Below are 14,790 nucleotides of genomic sequence, written 5' to 3' on the forward strand. Positions count from 1 at the left end.
GGGGTTCAGTAACAAAACACACATGCACACACACAAGGTCATGTCTAACTTACAGCAAGGGCCACAAACTTGTATTTTCTTCTCAATTCTAAGCCCAGTAACCACTATCAATCTTAGCCTTTAAGACCGCCCAATTCAAATTCCAGCTAAATTGTTTCCTATTTATTTAACAATTACTATTTTCAGAGTAAGATGTCTTTAGCAAAACCCTGGTAACTTTTTTTAAATACTTTTTTCCTTGGAGGGAGGCAGGATAATAAACTATAATTAAAAATATATATAAATCTCCCCTTTTACTGTTTCCCTATTAAACAAAATATGCTCTCTGTCTCCAGGAGCCTCAAGCAAAAAGCACACACCATGTATGTTGTTTTGTACTCCAGACCAAATGACAACCTTATAGTGGAAAAGCAAGTTGTTAATAATATTTTCCAGTTTTGCTGACATTAGCTTGAAATGTTCCTGAACCGGGGAGATGCCCTTGGGTGACGAAGCCCCGGCCCACCTCCCCGGGAAGAAAGCACTCCTCCCTCCTTAGAGCGGCACAACCACGAGTAATTACAGGCATGAGGCACAGTCAACAGAAGACTTTTCCAATGGTTTACATTTCCTTTTTATTTATTCCTTGAAACTGCCCGTATTGCAGGTTTCTCACGGGTGAAATATGGAACTGAGCAGATTCTTTTTTTTCTACAAAATTATGGTATAAACTTGCTCAATTTTCTATCTTATTGCTAACAAACCTTACAGGCGCACAGTTTGTAAAATAAACCCCTTAAGGACTGAATGTGTAGAGCATGCCGCAAGGTACAAGAAATTAGCTAAAAATGAGCATATAAACCTACATTTGGACCAACACAGTATTGAAGGCTGGCAAACATTTATCACAACACAGGGAAAAATTAATAAAAGGAGATACAGTTCAGTCCTGAAAGGGTTAAGTAGAAACCCTAATATATTATTGTTTCTAACCATCCATCCCACATTACAGTGCTTGAAAACAAAGTAAAAAGTCTGGCACAGAAAATTACGCACATTTGTTCAGTACTCATCAGAAACAGCTGCTTTCGAAATCAAAAGTAAGTAACTTGGTTAATAATTGAATAGCAAAGGAACCTCCCTCCCCCCTGGATTATCTGGTTAAATATGACTAGTTTAGTTCTCAAAAAACTCCATCGGAAATTTTTTGTGAGGGCACAGATGGTACCGGTTTCATTAGAGAAAAATAAAAAAACTAACCAGTTTTGATCACAAATAAGTCTGTGTAGTAAGAATGATGAATATTTTGCTAATTAACATGTAGGAGATGCCTTCAGTTGCCACAGTTTTTAAGAAAAGTCAGCAGCAGGTTAAATATTATGCTAGTGTCAACTCCGAAGTCCTTCTAAATAAAAAGGGCATTTTATACTTAAAGCCTTGAGCTCGCCCCTCCCCCATCTGTGTGATCAGTTCAGTGGAACCAACAGAAACATACTGGACCACACACTCGGCTTCCACACGTAGTTTCAGAATCACTGCATCGAATGACAAGAAGCTAAGATGCACTCCTAAAACAGAATTAAAACACCTTCCCTCCCCCCATAAAAAAACAACCACCCTCAAATGCACTATCCTTTAACTGAAGCCGGTACCATTCTAAGAGTGTTTGGGAGGGAAAATGACCAGCGTCTCTAATAATGCCACCATGGAGGGGCGGGGGGAGCGCTTCTACTATAAACAGGGAGCAAGGCTCCTATAAGTTAGATGCTAAAAGTGATTTATAAATTTATGAAAAAGACTTTTTAAGCAGCTGACAAAAGAACTACCTATAACAGTGAGCTACAACAGACAAATCAGTTCAGTCTTTATTTTGTGGTACACAGAATGACCAAAATATAGCAGGGGTACCTATATAAGTACGTTCTTGGACTTTTCAGAAAAACAAACAGAAAAAGAGTTTACAGTCTAATGTTTCATTATCTTATTAAAAGAAACGAAAAGCCAAAATAAGATATATTTAAATAATGAAAAAGCAAAAGTTCCTTTCAATAAAGCCATAAACTGGAAAGATTATTTTGAGCTGCAAAGCTGGGTAAGGAACAGTTTATTCTTCAAAAGTATCTCATCGGCTATTAGTTAATTTCGTATGATTTTGTAACTAAATACCAAATCGGGGAGGCTGAGGACACTTGTGACCCATGAACTGTGAAGCAGCGCGGGGCTTGCACCCGTCTAGACCAGAGCCCTGGGACAAGGTCGCTGCGGGACTCAGCAGAGCGAATCACCACCACTCAGAAATAAGCACGCTAGTACGGAACGGACAGTAAACAGCTAAAACAAAGAGAGATAAGGCCACGATGAGTTCTGCCCTTGATCACTGGAACAGCTGTGAAGTGTGAGGCAGGGTCTGCTACAGGAGAGCAGCGCGTGTCCCAGCAGACCTGGAGAGAAGGCGCTATACAGCGTGGTGCGTGCGCTGTGAGCGATGAGAAAGGCTTGCAGGAACAGAAAACCGCAACAACTTTGATTTGACCACTAATGTGTTTTTACACATGACTTCCCCCTTGAGAACTGAGGGAAAAGTGATTTAAAGATGTTGGGAATCATATTTACACTGACATAGTCTGAGCAAAAGAATGAGTGATGAAGACAGCCACGCTGCAAACGCTACGAACAATGATGCTGAAAAAGTCTACCGATGGAAACTTTTCCACAACAGCCCAGGACACCAGAAAGACAATGTTCTGTATGGAAATACTGGAGGAAGTTACAGTTCTGCGTTCATAAGGTACTTGTGGCTCCTGTTTTATGGGACAGTAAAAAGCTTACCATCATCTAGAGGTAGTTTTTACTCTAAGGAGGATGATTGTATTACTAGCCTGTGTCCTATAACATGACACACGGGGTTCCTGCACTAAACATAGCCCAATGAGTTCGCTTCGATTTCTAAGAAACCAAAGGCGAAACCCAGGTGCAGACACGGAAGCAATGGAAAATGGGTGCTTAGCACGCAAGGCCGGCCCTCTGGCCTGCCTGCGCCAGCTCCGAACGGGAGGGGAAAGATGTTTCTGAGGAGGAGACGGCTGTAGAGACATGAAGACTGGGAAAGAGAAGGCAGGAAAAAAAAGAAGGCAGAGAGAAATGGAAAGGTAAGTTTCATGTTTATAATTTCACAACTATCTGTTTCTAAAGTACTGCCTTCCAGCTACTTTAGTGGACCAGCTAATAAGAGCATCCTGGTTTAAGATTACAATGTCTTCTTGGCCTAGACTACCCCCCCAAAAGTAAATTAAAAACATGCTTTTGCTGAGATTTTTCCTCATTATACAATAAGGGCACCATCTACCAACTGGTAGCAAATACTTCTATGATATTTTTTTTGTCATATACCAACAAGGCAGAAAACATCCTATTGAATGAAATCATTGGGAACATTACCAGTTCAAAATAAAATGTTTAAAGAAAACATCCTACTGAATGAAATCATTGGGAACATTACGAGTTCAAAATAAAATGTTTAACTTACACATAATACAAGTTATGTACAAGATCAGGCAGGGGAATCGGGACGCTCCCTGACGCGCGCACGGAGACCTGTGCATGAACAGGGCGAGGGCAGGGCGCACTTCCCACACCGCCGGTTCCGCGCCACTAGCTCATTCAGGACTTAATTGGCCACGCTGACTCCGTGTCAACGTTAGAACCGCTTGGATCACCACTATAAATACATTTAAAGAAAGGAAAGGAAAGAAAACATGGAAGTGACTGCCGAACGTCCGAGAACAGAGACGAAGTTAATGAGCGCTGCGTGGACTGCAGGCAAGGCGGAGGCTGTTTTTTTTAAAGCTTTTGCACAGACTTCATATAATCTTTAAAAAAAAAAAAAATGCAGGCCTTTACAGGATCTGACTTGCTGAAATCAAAACAATTTCAACCACGAAAAGTCATAAGACTTCAGCTTTAAAAAAATAAAAATAAACAGAACAGTTCGGGCAACCTGGAAGAGTACGGGACTCAGACTCAAGGCGCGGTCCGGCCTGCAGCCTGACCGCGCCGACGAGCAGGAGCTCGGGGAGCCGAGGGACAGCCTATTTGGTAACAAAGGTGCACTATATACGGTGATATAAAAAGGTATGATGAAAATGTACCTTTTACTAAAGCTTATACAAGTTCCTTGGTCCATAAAAACTATGTTAGATTTGTGTCTTCTAGTCTGATTAATGTTTATTCCAGCCACATCTCTATTTCTTGCCCATTTAAACAAAACCAAACAAAAGCCAACCAAAAATAACAGCTGAAGAAAAATCAATTTCCAACAGTTTGTACATGTTGTTTTCTTTCGGTTTGTTTTACTGTGGCTTCCGCACTTCAGATCAGCACTTGCAGGTAATGGGGTTTTTAAAGAGTATCGCCCAGTATGAAAAGCTTTCCCAAGAAACCACAAAAGAGTGTTCATTTTTTCCTTTCTTGTTTTGTCAACATTTTGCCGCACCCAAGTCAGTTTAAGTCCCTGCAACAGGCCGGTAGTTAGGACACGACGGTCGCTGTAGATGATGTGACATTGGTTGAATTTGTGCTGACGTTTGTGTAACTGCCCTCGCTGTTTGTGTTGGATTCACTGGGGGGCACTTGGCTGGAGTTGGCTCTCAGGATGGCTCCGGCTGCGCTGCAGTGTGGCCGAGGCCCTGGTTCTGGTGTGTAGGTAAAGGTAAGGCTGGTGGAGTAAATGATTCCATCGTTTCGGACCAAAGTTACTGGAACCTGGACTGGCTGCCGGACCCACCGCCAGCCTTCTCGGAATGCAGAAATGTCGGGGACCACGCAGAGCATACTCTCTCCACATCTGAGGAGGAAAGAAAGCCACTGAGACGCACAGCAAACTTTGCAGCTGAAACCTAAAATGAGGTTGCTTAACCCACTGAGTAGTGAGTTTTTCTCGTGCTCGCTGACCCCTGGGAGTGAGTTACTTTTTTTCTTCAAAAAATGAAAGTTCCAGTTACAGTTTTATTAACTTTAAAATCATGTTTGTTTGGTAGCCAATTTATGGAAACAAGAAGTACATTTGCCTTTTTTTAATGCTGGCTTACACATTTTAAAAATAATTTTTGTTATGATGGTACTCTGGATGGTCAGGAGGCACGAGGCTGTACAATGAACGTTCGTACTACTCAAAGGGTTAATACATTACAATCATTTCCCAGGAAAGGGTCTCATACACCCACCCCCACCAAAAACTGGACGATGGAAAAAGTTTTATCAAATACCTGTACATAGTTTCAGCTTCTACATCCCCAAACCACACTCGTAAATTTGGGGTGAAATTCTGTCCTGTAAGTTCAAGCATTGCTACATCCCCTCCGCCATTCAACTGCAATGCACAGAAAACCAGAACAACATTTGAGAAAACTTTTCGTGTCTCATTCCAGGGCACAGGCGAGTTTCTCATTCAATGATCATTTATTTGTATTTAAAATGCATCTTTTAAATTATATGACTATAAGACAAAGTGAGCTGAAAACATCAAGGTAACATACAAGTTGGTTTTAAATTTAAATTTACTTGCAATTAAATAGGCTCCAGGATTTTTGGTTTTCTATTAACAAATAATGGACAACAAAATACCCAAATCACAATATTTGGGAGGGAAAATCAAAATTATTATAAAACAAAATTATGCTAAGCCATGGCTGAGAGAAGTTATGAGGAGTTAAGAGTCGACGTGTGAGCAAGTGGTCTCACCTGAAGACTCTCTACGACAGGCACAGGTGTGACGGGGGCAAGGACGGGGCCCATCCCCTCATAAAACGTATACTCTGCCTTGTCCGTGCTGATGATTGTCCAGGAAGCTCCATCGTTTATCATCTCTTTATTTGGTTCTTTTGGGCATGGAGTGGCCTTACAGAGAAAGTTTAGAAATTTTTATATGCATTGCATATAAAAGTAACGACTTTAACAAGTAACCTTTATAGACTAGAGTTAACATGAAAAGAATTTAGTAAGAATTTGTAAACTTTGCAAGTATGGTGCTTTGCCAGTCCCTAAATAAACACAAACAGAACAGTAACATGAAAATCTGACACAGTTTTTATTATAATATGAAATCTTTCAGTGACATATTAAATAACTGATAATATCCTTCAGAATAACCATTTCAGAGTACACCAGTACCTGTACAAAAAGGTCAGTGTCTGATGCAAATAGCTGTTTAAAACTCTTCAGGGATCCCTAAGAAAGAGACCAGGAGACCCTCCTGCTTAGAAAACAGCTAGAAACTTAGGTACTTTCTGAAGATTTGGCCAAGGCGCAAATCAAAAATCCCCCACCGCTCGCTACCTTTAAATCCCCTAGACTGGTCCATCAGCGCTGGGCTGGAGACATGGCTGTGTATGGCTGTACCTTAGAAAAGATCTCCAGATGTTTACAAGCAAGTTTCACAGGAAAGTGTAACTCTCCTATTAAATAAGCTGCCCGTGTCATAAATGTTCTCATGAAAGCCTTCTGAGTAAATGCAGTTAAAAATTAGCTTTTGAAACATGTCATCATTACTATCTTGAAGACCTCACCATATATCTGGTGAGAATTATGAACCTCCCCCCAAATACACATGCATCCACACACAACTTCAGAGTACCCATTGAGCACCCCAAATCTGCTTGTGGATAATCTGGGGGGCTTTCTGTACCCCAGAACTAGATATCAACTTTTCTCTGAGATTATTTTCGAGAGCTTTGAGTTCCTCCCTGAAGTAGGATAACCACCATGTCTGGACTTGAGATAAATACCTAACCCAGCTCCATGTACTCAGACCCCATTAACATTAAACCAGACTTTCATGTTTCTGTATGCTATCAACCTAATACACATTTTAGATTTCACCAGGAAACATACCTGAAACTGGATTATTCTTTCTTGAGAAAGGCACAAGTACATTCTTTCCGTATCCTTAAGGAAAAACGCACACTTATGGAGTTGTGACACGGGGTCATCTGCATCCAGTAATGCCGTCTGCTTGTCAACTTTCCTAATTATCTGCATTTCAGCAATTAAATGAGAAAAGATCATCACACACGAAGAGTTTTCATTAGGTACATTTTTAAGAGCTATATAATAAATAATACATCCATTATTTGTCATACACCTACTCACACAAGCATTTACAAAAAGGCTAAGGTACAAGAAATACTTCCAGGTCGCGAGCCTGGTAGATGTGGAGCTGGCGCGCTTCCTCCACGAGCACCTGAAACAGGGCAGCGGTGCCTCCTGGGTCCGTGCTTTCACGCTCTACTGCGCGTACGACTCCTCCAGGGTCCCTGTTACAAATACATCTGTTCTGCTCCTACAGATCTTGTGTGGGGCCTCAGGTTCAGCATTTTTAACAAATTCCCAGCTGATGCTAACCCTGTCGGTCTGTATTTTGAGCAGCAAGCTCAGATAGATGACCTTCCCAATAAAATACAATGACAAATTTAAAAAAATTAAAATAAAATGAAAAATACTCCAACATCAAAGGAAAAACTATCTCTAAAGGCTACCTGGGTGTGGTAGTCAATACAGTCCTATATATATATATATATATATATATATATATATATATATATATATAAACCTAAAATAGGTATCATTTTTCAGATTAGAAATGAGCCCAGAAAGGTCAAGTAAGTTCCTCAAAATCACCAGTTTAGTAGCTGAAGGGCCAGACTCTGATTCCGGAGCTGGCTGCCACTGCATTCCACAAGCTTATAACCCAAATAGTCCACAGCTCGCATGGACATCTGAATAATAATCCTGTCAAACCTCAGGTGTCACTTGTCGCATAGAAAGTAACCACCAAGTGTTTGGTGACTATGAAGATCACTCCCAATAGCACACAAACATTTCTCACCTAGAACGAAAGGTAGAGAAAACCCCTCCTTGACCACAGGCCCTGTGTGCGTCCCTCCCACCATCCATTTCACTTCTCTTCTTCCTCACAGCCCAACCTCCTGAAATCCAGCCAGCCGGCTGTTCCAAGTCTCCACTGCAGCTGCTCCTGTCGAGGCCTCCAGGGACTTCCACACCGATGAGTCCCCATCTGAACAGCTTTCTCGGAGCCTCCTACAACAAGTTCACCTTTCAGAAGAGCACTGCTCGCCAGCCTCTGGTGCCTGGGGCTGAGCCCCCGGGCCCTTCTCCTCTCCCACAGGCTGTACTATTCAGACTGGCGACTCTAGAGTCTGCGCTTCCAGCCCTACCCTCTCCGGCAGGCGACCTGTCTATTTCACTACCTAGTCACCAGTTCCTCTTTAGTTGTCCAGTGGGCTAGCTCAATCTTAATCAAAACAAGAATTTTTTATTTTCTCCTAAACATAAATCTCCCCCAATCCCCAGCTCAATAAATGGCACCACCGTTCACTCAATCCAAAACCTTGAAGTCATCCTTGAATCCTTGCTTTCTCTTACGCCCAATCTTCCAATTTGTCCACAAACTGCGAGGTCTACTTTCAAATAAATCAGTCCCCTCTCATCACCTTAGCATTACAGTCCTAGTCTAAGATATCATCATCAACTCTTGCCTGAATTACAACGAAGGCCCAACCACTTCCATCTCTGCTCCCACTCTTCCAGCCCTACGTTCTCCCCTCCACAGAGCAGCCACATGATCCTTCTGTACACAAACCAGCCATCAGCCCCTGTCTAAACCCCTATCATAAACAGATCATAGAAAGTCCTTACACTAGATACCGAGAGGAACTTGACAAGACGGGCCGAGGGCTAACCCGGGAGCCTCATTTCCTGCCACTTGCCTCCTCCGGCCTCTTCCGGCTCTAGGGGCAACGACTTCCTTACTAGTCCTCACACATTCCTGTCTTAAATTCTTTCCACACAGACTGTCTGAAATGCTCCTTTACCCACTGGTGGTTTTCCAACTTCATTCTGGTCTCTGTTCAAATATCCCCACGTATAAGACTTCTCTGATTACTCTAAGACACGTTCCCAATCCCTACTCCTTTATCCTTTACAAATCTGCCTTTTTTTATCACATATCAACCTTTTAATATTTTATGTGGATATTTCTTTAGCTGATTTTTTCCTTTCTCCCTATCAAAATGTAAGCTCCATGAGGACAGAAGTCTGTCTTGCTCACCTGGCACACAGAAGACTCGGGATTATTTGGAAGCTACATTTAAATTTAACAATGATTTTAGACCGATTTTTGAATGTTGCAAGCAAGCCTAAGGCTTCCTGTAAGTCTATAAGCAAGCACTCACATTGTCTTCCACCAGGTAAAAGTCAGATTCACCTACAGCAGCAATTTTCAACTGTTTCCATTTCCTGGCACACATCAACTAATTACTAAAATTCTGCATCACACTAAAAAATATGTATTTTGCTGACCTGACAAAAATTTTGATTCATTTACACTGGATGGCTATTGTTGTGTTGGCTGTTGTCATTTTTGTCTTTTTTAATTTTGACAATCTAAGGGAAAAGAGAGCAGTGCTCCTACTAAATGGGTCCATGATGGCGAACCTTTTTATAAAACCGCCCACTTTTGCAGTGCTGGTCAACCTGGTCCCTCCCACCCACTAGTGGGTGGTCTAGCTTTCATGGTGGGCGGTGGCAGAGCAACAAAACAGTGCCGTGATTGGCCCACCATGAAAGCTGGACCGCCCACTAGTGGGCGGGAGGGACCAAGTTGACCAGTACTGCAAAAGTGGGCGGTTTTTATAAAAAGGTTCGCCATCACGGGAATAGGTATTGCATGGTTTAAAAATTCTTGCGGCCCACCACTGGAAAATCACTGGTCTATGGCACTATTTTATTGTGTATGTACCCCACTGTTTCTCTACTGGCTAGTAGGAATAAGCACATTGAGGACACGGGCCGTGATTGGTTCCTTTTATTCCCCACAGTAAGTCTCTGGACAGAGACACTGCTGAATGAGCCAGCTCTCAGCAATACAGAAACTGAGGATAACCACTACCATTTGTCTATGTAAATGCATCGCTTAGAATTTAATGCCAAAGCAGATAAACATTATCCTTGAAAGAGAGCAATACCAAATGAAAAGTAAACGAGTAAATACTGATTTGGTTTGTTGTTTTTTTGTTTGTAGCTTTCTTTCCATTTTTTTAAACTTTTCCCTACTTTTACCCTTCTTATTGTATTTTATCTCAGTTTAAGGTTTTATAAATTAATATTACTACATACTTTAGCTTATTAAATTGAAGTGGGAAATAAAACCATCTTGTAAAGCCATGACAGAGAAAAAACAAAACAAAACAAAACAAAAACAAGAAAAAGGTTGCATTTACTTAGATAATTATAGACCCAGCCTCTGCTGAAACAGTCCCAGAAAAGAGAAGCCAATGAAATACTTCACCGGAGATAAATACAAAGCATACGCAGCTTTATTTAATACTCAATGTTCTTCCCTTCGCCCAACCCCCTCCTGACCTCACCTTGAATCAAACTTACTTGCAGTCCCCTCCATGATATAACTAAATTTTATTCTGGTTCAGAAACAGAGGAAGAGTATGAGAGCAGAGTGTAAGTAGCCTTTGCTTTCATTTAGTAAGAAAAGCAGTCTTTAGTTTCATGATCTCCCCAGTGAACAAAAAGCCCTAAACAATACCTCTCTTCCAGAGTAAAAAATACCAATTTAATTTCATTTTTAAGAAATCTTTCTTCTTGTGGGAGAGTAAATTAGTAAAAATTATATTTCTAAAGAAATAGGACTTCCTATGTTTTTGAAAACTTGGTCCTAGGTTGGGAAGCAGCAGGTACCACAAGAAATGAATACAGTGTATCTGCATTAAGGAAAGAAATCACAATTTAATTTTATAGCGCCCTCTATGGAGCATGTTCAAATATCCAACCAAAAAGGAAAAATGCCACCAAAATTATGAGAAATAGCACAACAGGAAGTCATTAAAAATGCACTCATAAAAACCAGCTATTTCCCTGAAAGCATTTTAAACATAAAATGAGGCATAACTGTCGATTACAAATAGCAGTAATTGTTAATATCTCTCTTTAAACTGAGAAGCATATACTTGAGGTATACTCTTCATTGGAATGTTGTGGCTTTTACATTTCCTTAGTTTTGACGACACACGTTACTAAAGCAATAGTGGAGCTGTACCAGTCTCGGGAGCGCCATGCCAGTGACAGAGCACACCAGCTTGACGGTCTGTCCATAATGGATGTAGCCATCACGGACTGTGAATTCCTCTCCTTCGGATTCATCGTCATCCACTGTGGGGAGAGCAAAAGGAGATCCAATATTGTCTGTCAGAATTCACTGGTCTCCTTAGGAAAACAGCAAAACTTAATATACCTCTATGTCTTATCAAAAAGAATTTCACACTGGAATCAGCAAATGTACATTTTTATACTCACAGAGATGAATGTAAAATGCTCCCCACTGCTGAGAACTGGCATGGAAATTACCTCCTTCTACATGCAAGTATCTGGTGCTGACTGTCTGGGAGCGGAGTCGGTTGAACAGAGCCACCTTTGTTCCTGAGGCGATGCACACTGCGGGGAAAACACAGCCCCTGCTTATTGTGTGACCGGGGTGGGGAGAGGACAAGCTCGGGACCTAGCGAGTTAGCACTGTTCTTTATTATAATTTAATATTTATAGTATATGAAATTAACATAATTTAACATATTCTTTTAACAAATGTTTAACCTTCCAAAGAATATAGATACTATCCCCCCAAAGTTAAGGTAATTCTCATTAATAAGGTAAAAAAAAAAAAAATATGCTTACAAAAATCAATTTTAATTGAGAGCTACACTGTATGTTTAATGCAGTGCTATTCACTAAAGGGAAATTATTTAAAAACATAACAAATGTTCTACAGTGGAAACTGATTAAATAAATTACAGTATCATTTGCTTGTTTAAATAACATGTAATCTAAATGCACAGATAAGAAAATATTTGTCTTCCTGGAATATCACTGGATGGAAAGGCAGACTGTAAGACCTGTAGAGTGTGTGGTCCCATTAGGGAAATGTACAGGCCTTTATGTAATCGCACGTGTGTCTCCATGTGCTCGTATCCAATGCTGGGGAAATATTCAGAGGAAGGGGTCCAGAGGGCTGTTCACCAAAGCTGATGGGAATTACCTTCTGGATATTGTGATTTTTAGAGATTTTGATTTCTTCTAAATACCTTAAAATACATAGCATTGCAGGAATTAAAAAAAAAAAAAGCAGCCACATTTATCTAAGCAGAAAAATATTCTGAAAGAAAATATGTTCAAGAAACCTATGGTCAATAGAAATACCAAGTTGAGGTTAAATACAATCCTGTAATTTAAATTAGAAATAGCCTGAATACATAACTTTATATGCCTCCTGGTGCAAGAACACTTCACTTCCAGCAACAACAAAAAAAGAACCAAAGAACAAACTTAAATCTGGTCAAGCTCCTAAAGTGAGTAGTGACAAAGACTCTCTCCTTGACCAAACCTCAGACAGGCTCCTCCGGGCCCGCTTTCGACGAGGCCTCTTCATGGGCCCTGTCACTGGCCCAGTTCCTGCAGGAATCCTGTTAAGCCATCCTCCCACTTTTGTTATCTGATCAAGTTCCTCACCACCCTCCACCCCACACTTTATGTATCTGATATCGGAGGCCTGCCCTTAGCAAGCATTCAGTTAGACTGGTTTGTCAAACCCCCTACCCTTGATGTCTACTCTTAGTAGTTTTCCATCCGCTGACCACTTCCCACCCCCCACTTTGCTCCTTGCTATAAATCCCCATCTGCCCTTGTTGTATTTGGAATTGAGCTCAGCTGTACACTGGTCTCTTTTCCTCACTGCACAGCACTGAGTAAAATTTGTCTTCACCATCTTTAACTAGTGTCAGGATCTGTTTCACTGTAACACCACTATTCAGAGAAAATACATTAAATTAGCAAAGTCCAGTCTTTGGAAATCTCTCATGGCCAAATGACTCAGACTCCTGAATAAATAAATTACAGGAGAGAGAAAGAGATGGAGAGGGAATCTACAGATTAAAAAAAAGCAAACAGCTAACAAATGTAGAAATTATGAATAAAAGAATTAGAAAAGTCACTATTTTGCAGCTCTTGATGAAATACTTGTTTTAAGCAGCCATCATCAATGACGACTAAAACCATTAGATTAAAGATCACTCAGAAACTTTGTAATAATGAATCAGGCTAACAAGTTTGATTTACTGCTATAATCAATCTTAATATGACAAGAAGTGGGACGATCAGATATTACTTCTAATTCAGTAGGAGTGAACATATACAGGACCATCTAAATCCGAAATGAGAGTCTGGAGATCTAACCATAAGTTAGACATATGAGACAGAGAAACATGTGATCAGCTAGATCCAGAATATGGAAATTCCACAGGAAAAATTACTGGTTACTTTAACAAATAAGAAAAAAACAAAAGGCTGGAGGGGAAGAGAAGAAACTATTACAGATTAAATCACATGAACCTCGTTTGGATCTGATTTTGAATGAGTCAATTGTTGAGAACATCAAAAACACATCTGTAAACACAGTATTTCTGAGACAATGTGAGAGAGCTGCCCGTGACCCGGCTTTTCGATGATGGCAGAGAACTGTTCTCTCTGTTAGGTACGTCATCTGTGAGAGGGCCCTGCTGCAGAAATGGTGGCGGAAAGGGCAGGCTATCTGAGCGCTACCTACTACTACTCCAGCAGCGGGAAGAGAGGGGGTGCTGGTGGCGATGGAGATAAAGACACAGAGCTGATGAAAACCCGCCGAGGCCAGGTGCATGGCCACCTTTATACTACTCTGTCCCTTCTACTAAGTTTCAAAGTCTTCACAATAAAAAGTTACAATAAGAAAAATGGGTATAGGGGTTGAAATGTTTAATTCAATCAGACAGCATTTGTTTTTGAGAATCTACAAATCTGCTGGTGAGACTAAAGTCTGGGCCAGAGCAACAATGCTGTGCTGGCTCTCAGGACGGCCTCAAAGCCCGTTTGGTACAACAGTGCCTGACTGAGAGGGGCTCGGACACCCTTGGCAAATCCATGTTTGTGCAATGGGGGCTATTTGGTCCAAGACACCATGCTAATTCCTTTCCCTCCAGTCACTGTGACAGCCCGGAGGAGAAAACGGCCCAGAAAACGCCTCTGGGAGCAGTCAGGGGAGAACCCACTCTAGGGGACAACCGCCTCCCAAACCAGGCATGGTCCATTTTCAATGAAAAGCAAACAAAAAAGACAATAAAGCAGCAATAATAAATGAATGTGACATTTTCAGATAAGTTAAATTTATATTAATTCATGCCTTTTGAAAGTTGGGGACAAAACAGAAAACAAGTACACATACAGTCAGCATTTTTCAGTGACTGCTTCTTCTTGGAAGGCTTGGAGATGACTTTTATCCGCTTGCTGAGGAATACACCAATGTCATCACTGTTGCCGTAGAACATCTTGACGGACAACATGAAATGTTTTCTCTTGTCTGAATCCGATATGTACAACGTTTTGGCCGTGCAATAGTTCTGTGAAAGAAAATAAAGTTTTAATAGCACCAAAGCCTTGTTGGTTATGTACCTACAACTCTGTATGGTCATGACTAGGTCTGATCAGGTCTGAGGAGCTGAAGAAAACCAACTATAAAAATTAACCTCTGAAGAGTACAGGATCCTCATCAAGTCTATAAAACATTAGCACTGTGAGACACTTTACCCTCTCTAAGATAATGTTTAAAAACAGCCTTCTGTTCTATATAGCTCTGTGTCTACCTATCTCCCCATGTATAAGACACACTTTCCCCCCAAAATCTGGGGTCTGAACCCTCGGTGC

At 41.0% G+C, this 14,790-nt stretch overlaps 1 protein-coding gene across 6 annotated transcripts in view; it reads right to left on the reverse strand.

Annotated features, from left to right (window-relative positions):
* Positions 1–586: 586 nt before the first annotated feature.
* RBPJ (recombination signal binding protein for immunoglobulin kappa J region) overlaps positions 587–14,790 on the reverse strand; it is a 219,135-nt gene continuing 204,931 nt past the window's right edge. For all 6 annotated transcript variants that reach the window (XM_066233923.1, XM_066233920.1, XM_066233919.1 and 3 more), the window contains 7 exons: positions 14,312–14,486; positions 11,362–11,499; positions 11,105–11,217; positions 6,868–7,008; positions 5,719–5,874; positions 5,244–5,347; positions 587–4,822 (listed from right to left, as the gene is read on the reverse strand). In XM_066233923.1, coding sequence (XP_066090020.1) covers positions 4,507–4,822; positions 5,244–5,347; positions 5,719–5,874; positions 6,868–7,008; positions 11,105–11,217; positions 11,362–11,499; positions 14,312–14,486 — 1,143 coding nt within the window. In that variant the 3' untranslated portion in view covers positions 587–4,506. The remainder of the gene's footprint in view (positions 4,823–5,243; positions 5,348–5,718; positions 5,875–6,867; positions 7,009–11,104; positions 11,218–11,361; positions 11,500–14,311; positions 14,487–14,790) is intronic.

This window comes from Saccopteryx bilineata, chromosome 5 (genome assembly GCF_036850765.1).
Source record: "Saccopteryx bilineata isolate mSacBil1 chromosome 5, mSacBil1_pri_phased_curated, whole genome shotgun sequence".
Lineage (NCBI taxonomy): Eukaryota > Metazoa > Chordata > Mammalia > Chiroptera > Emballonuridae > Saccopteryx > Saccopteryx bilineata.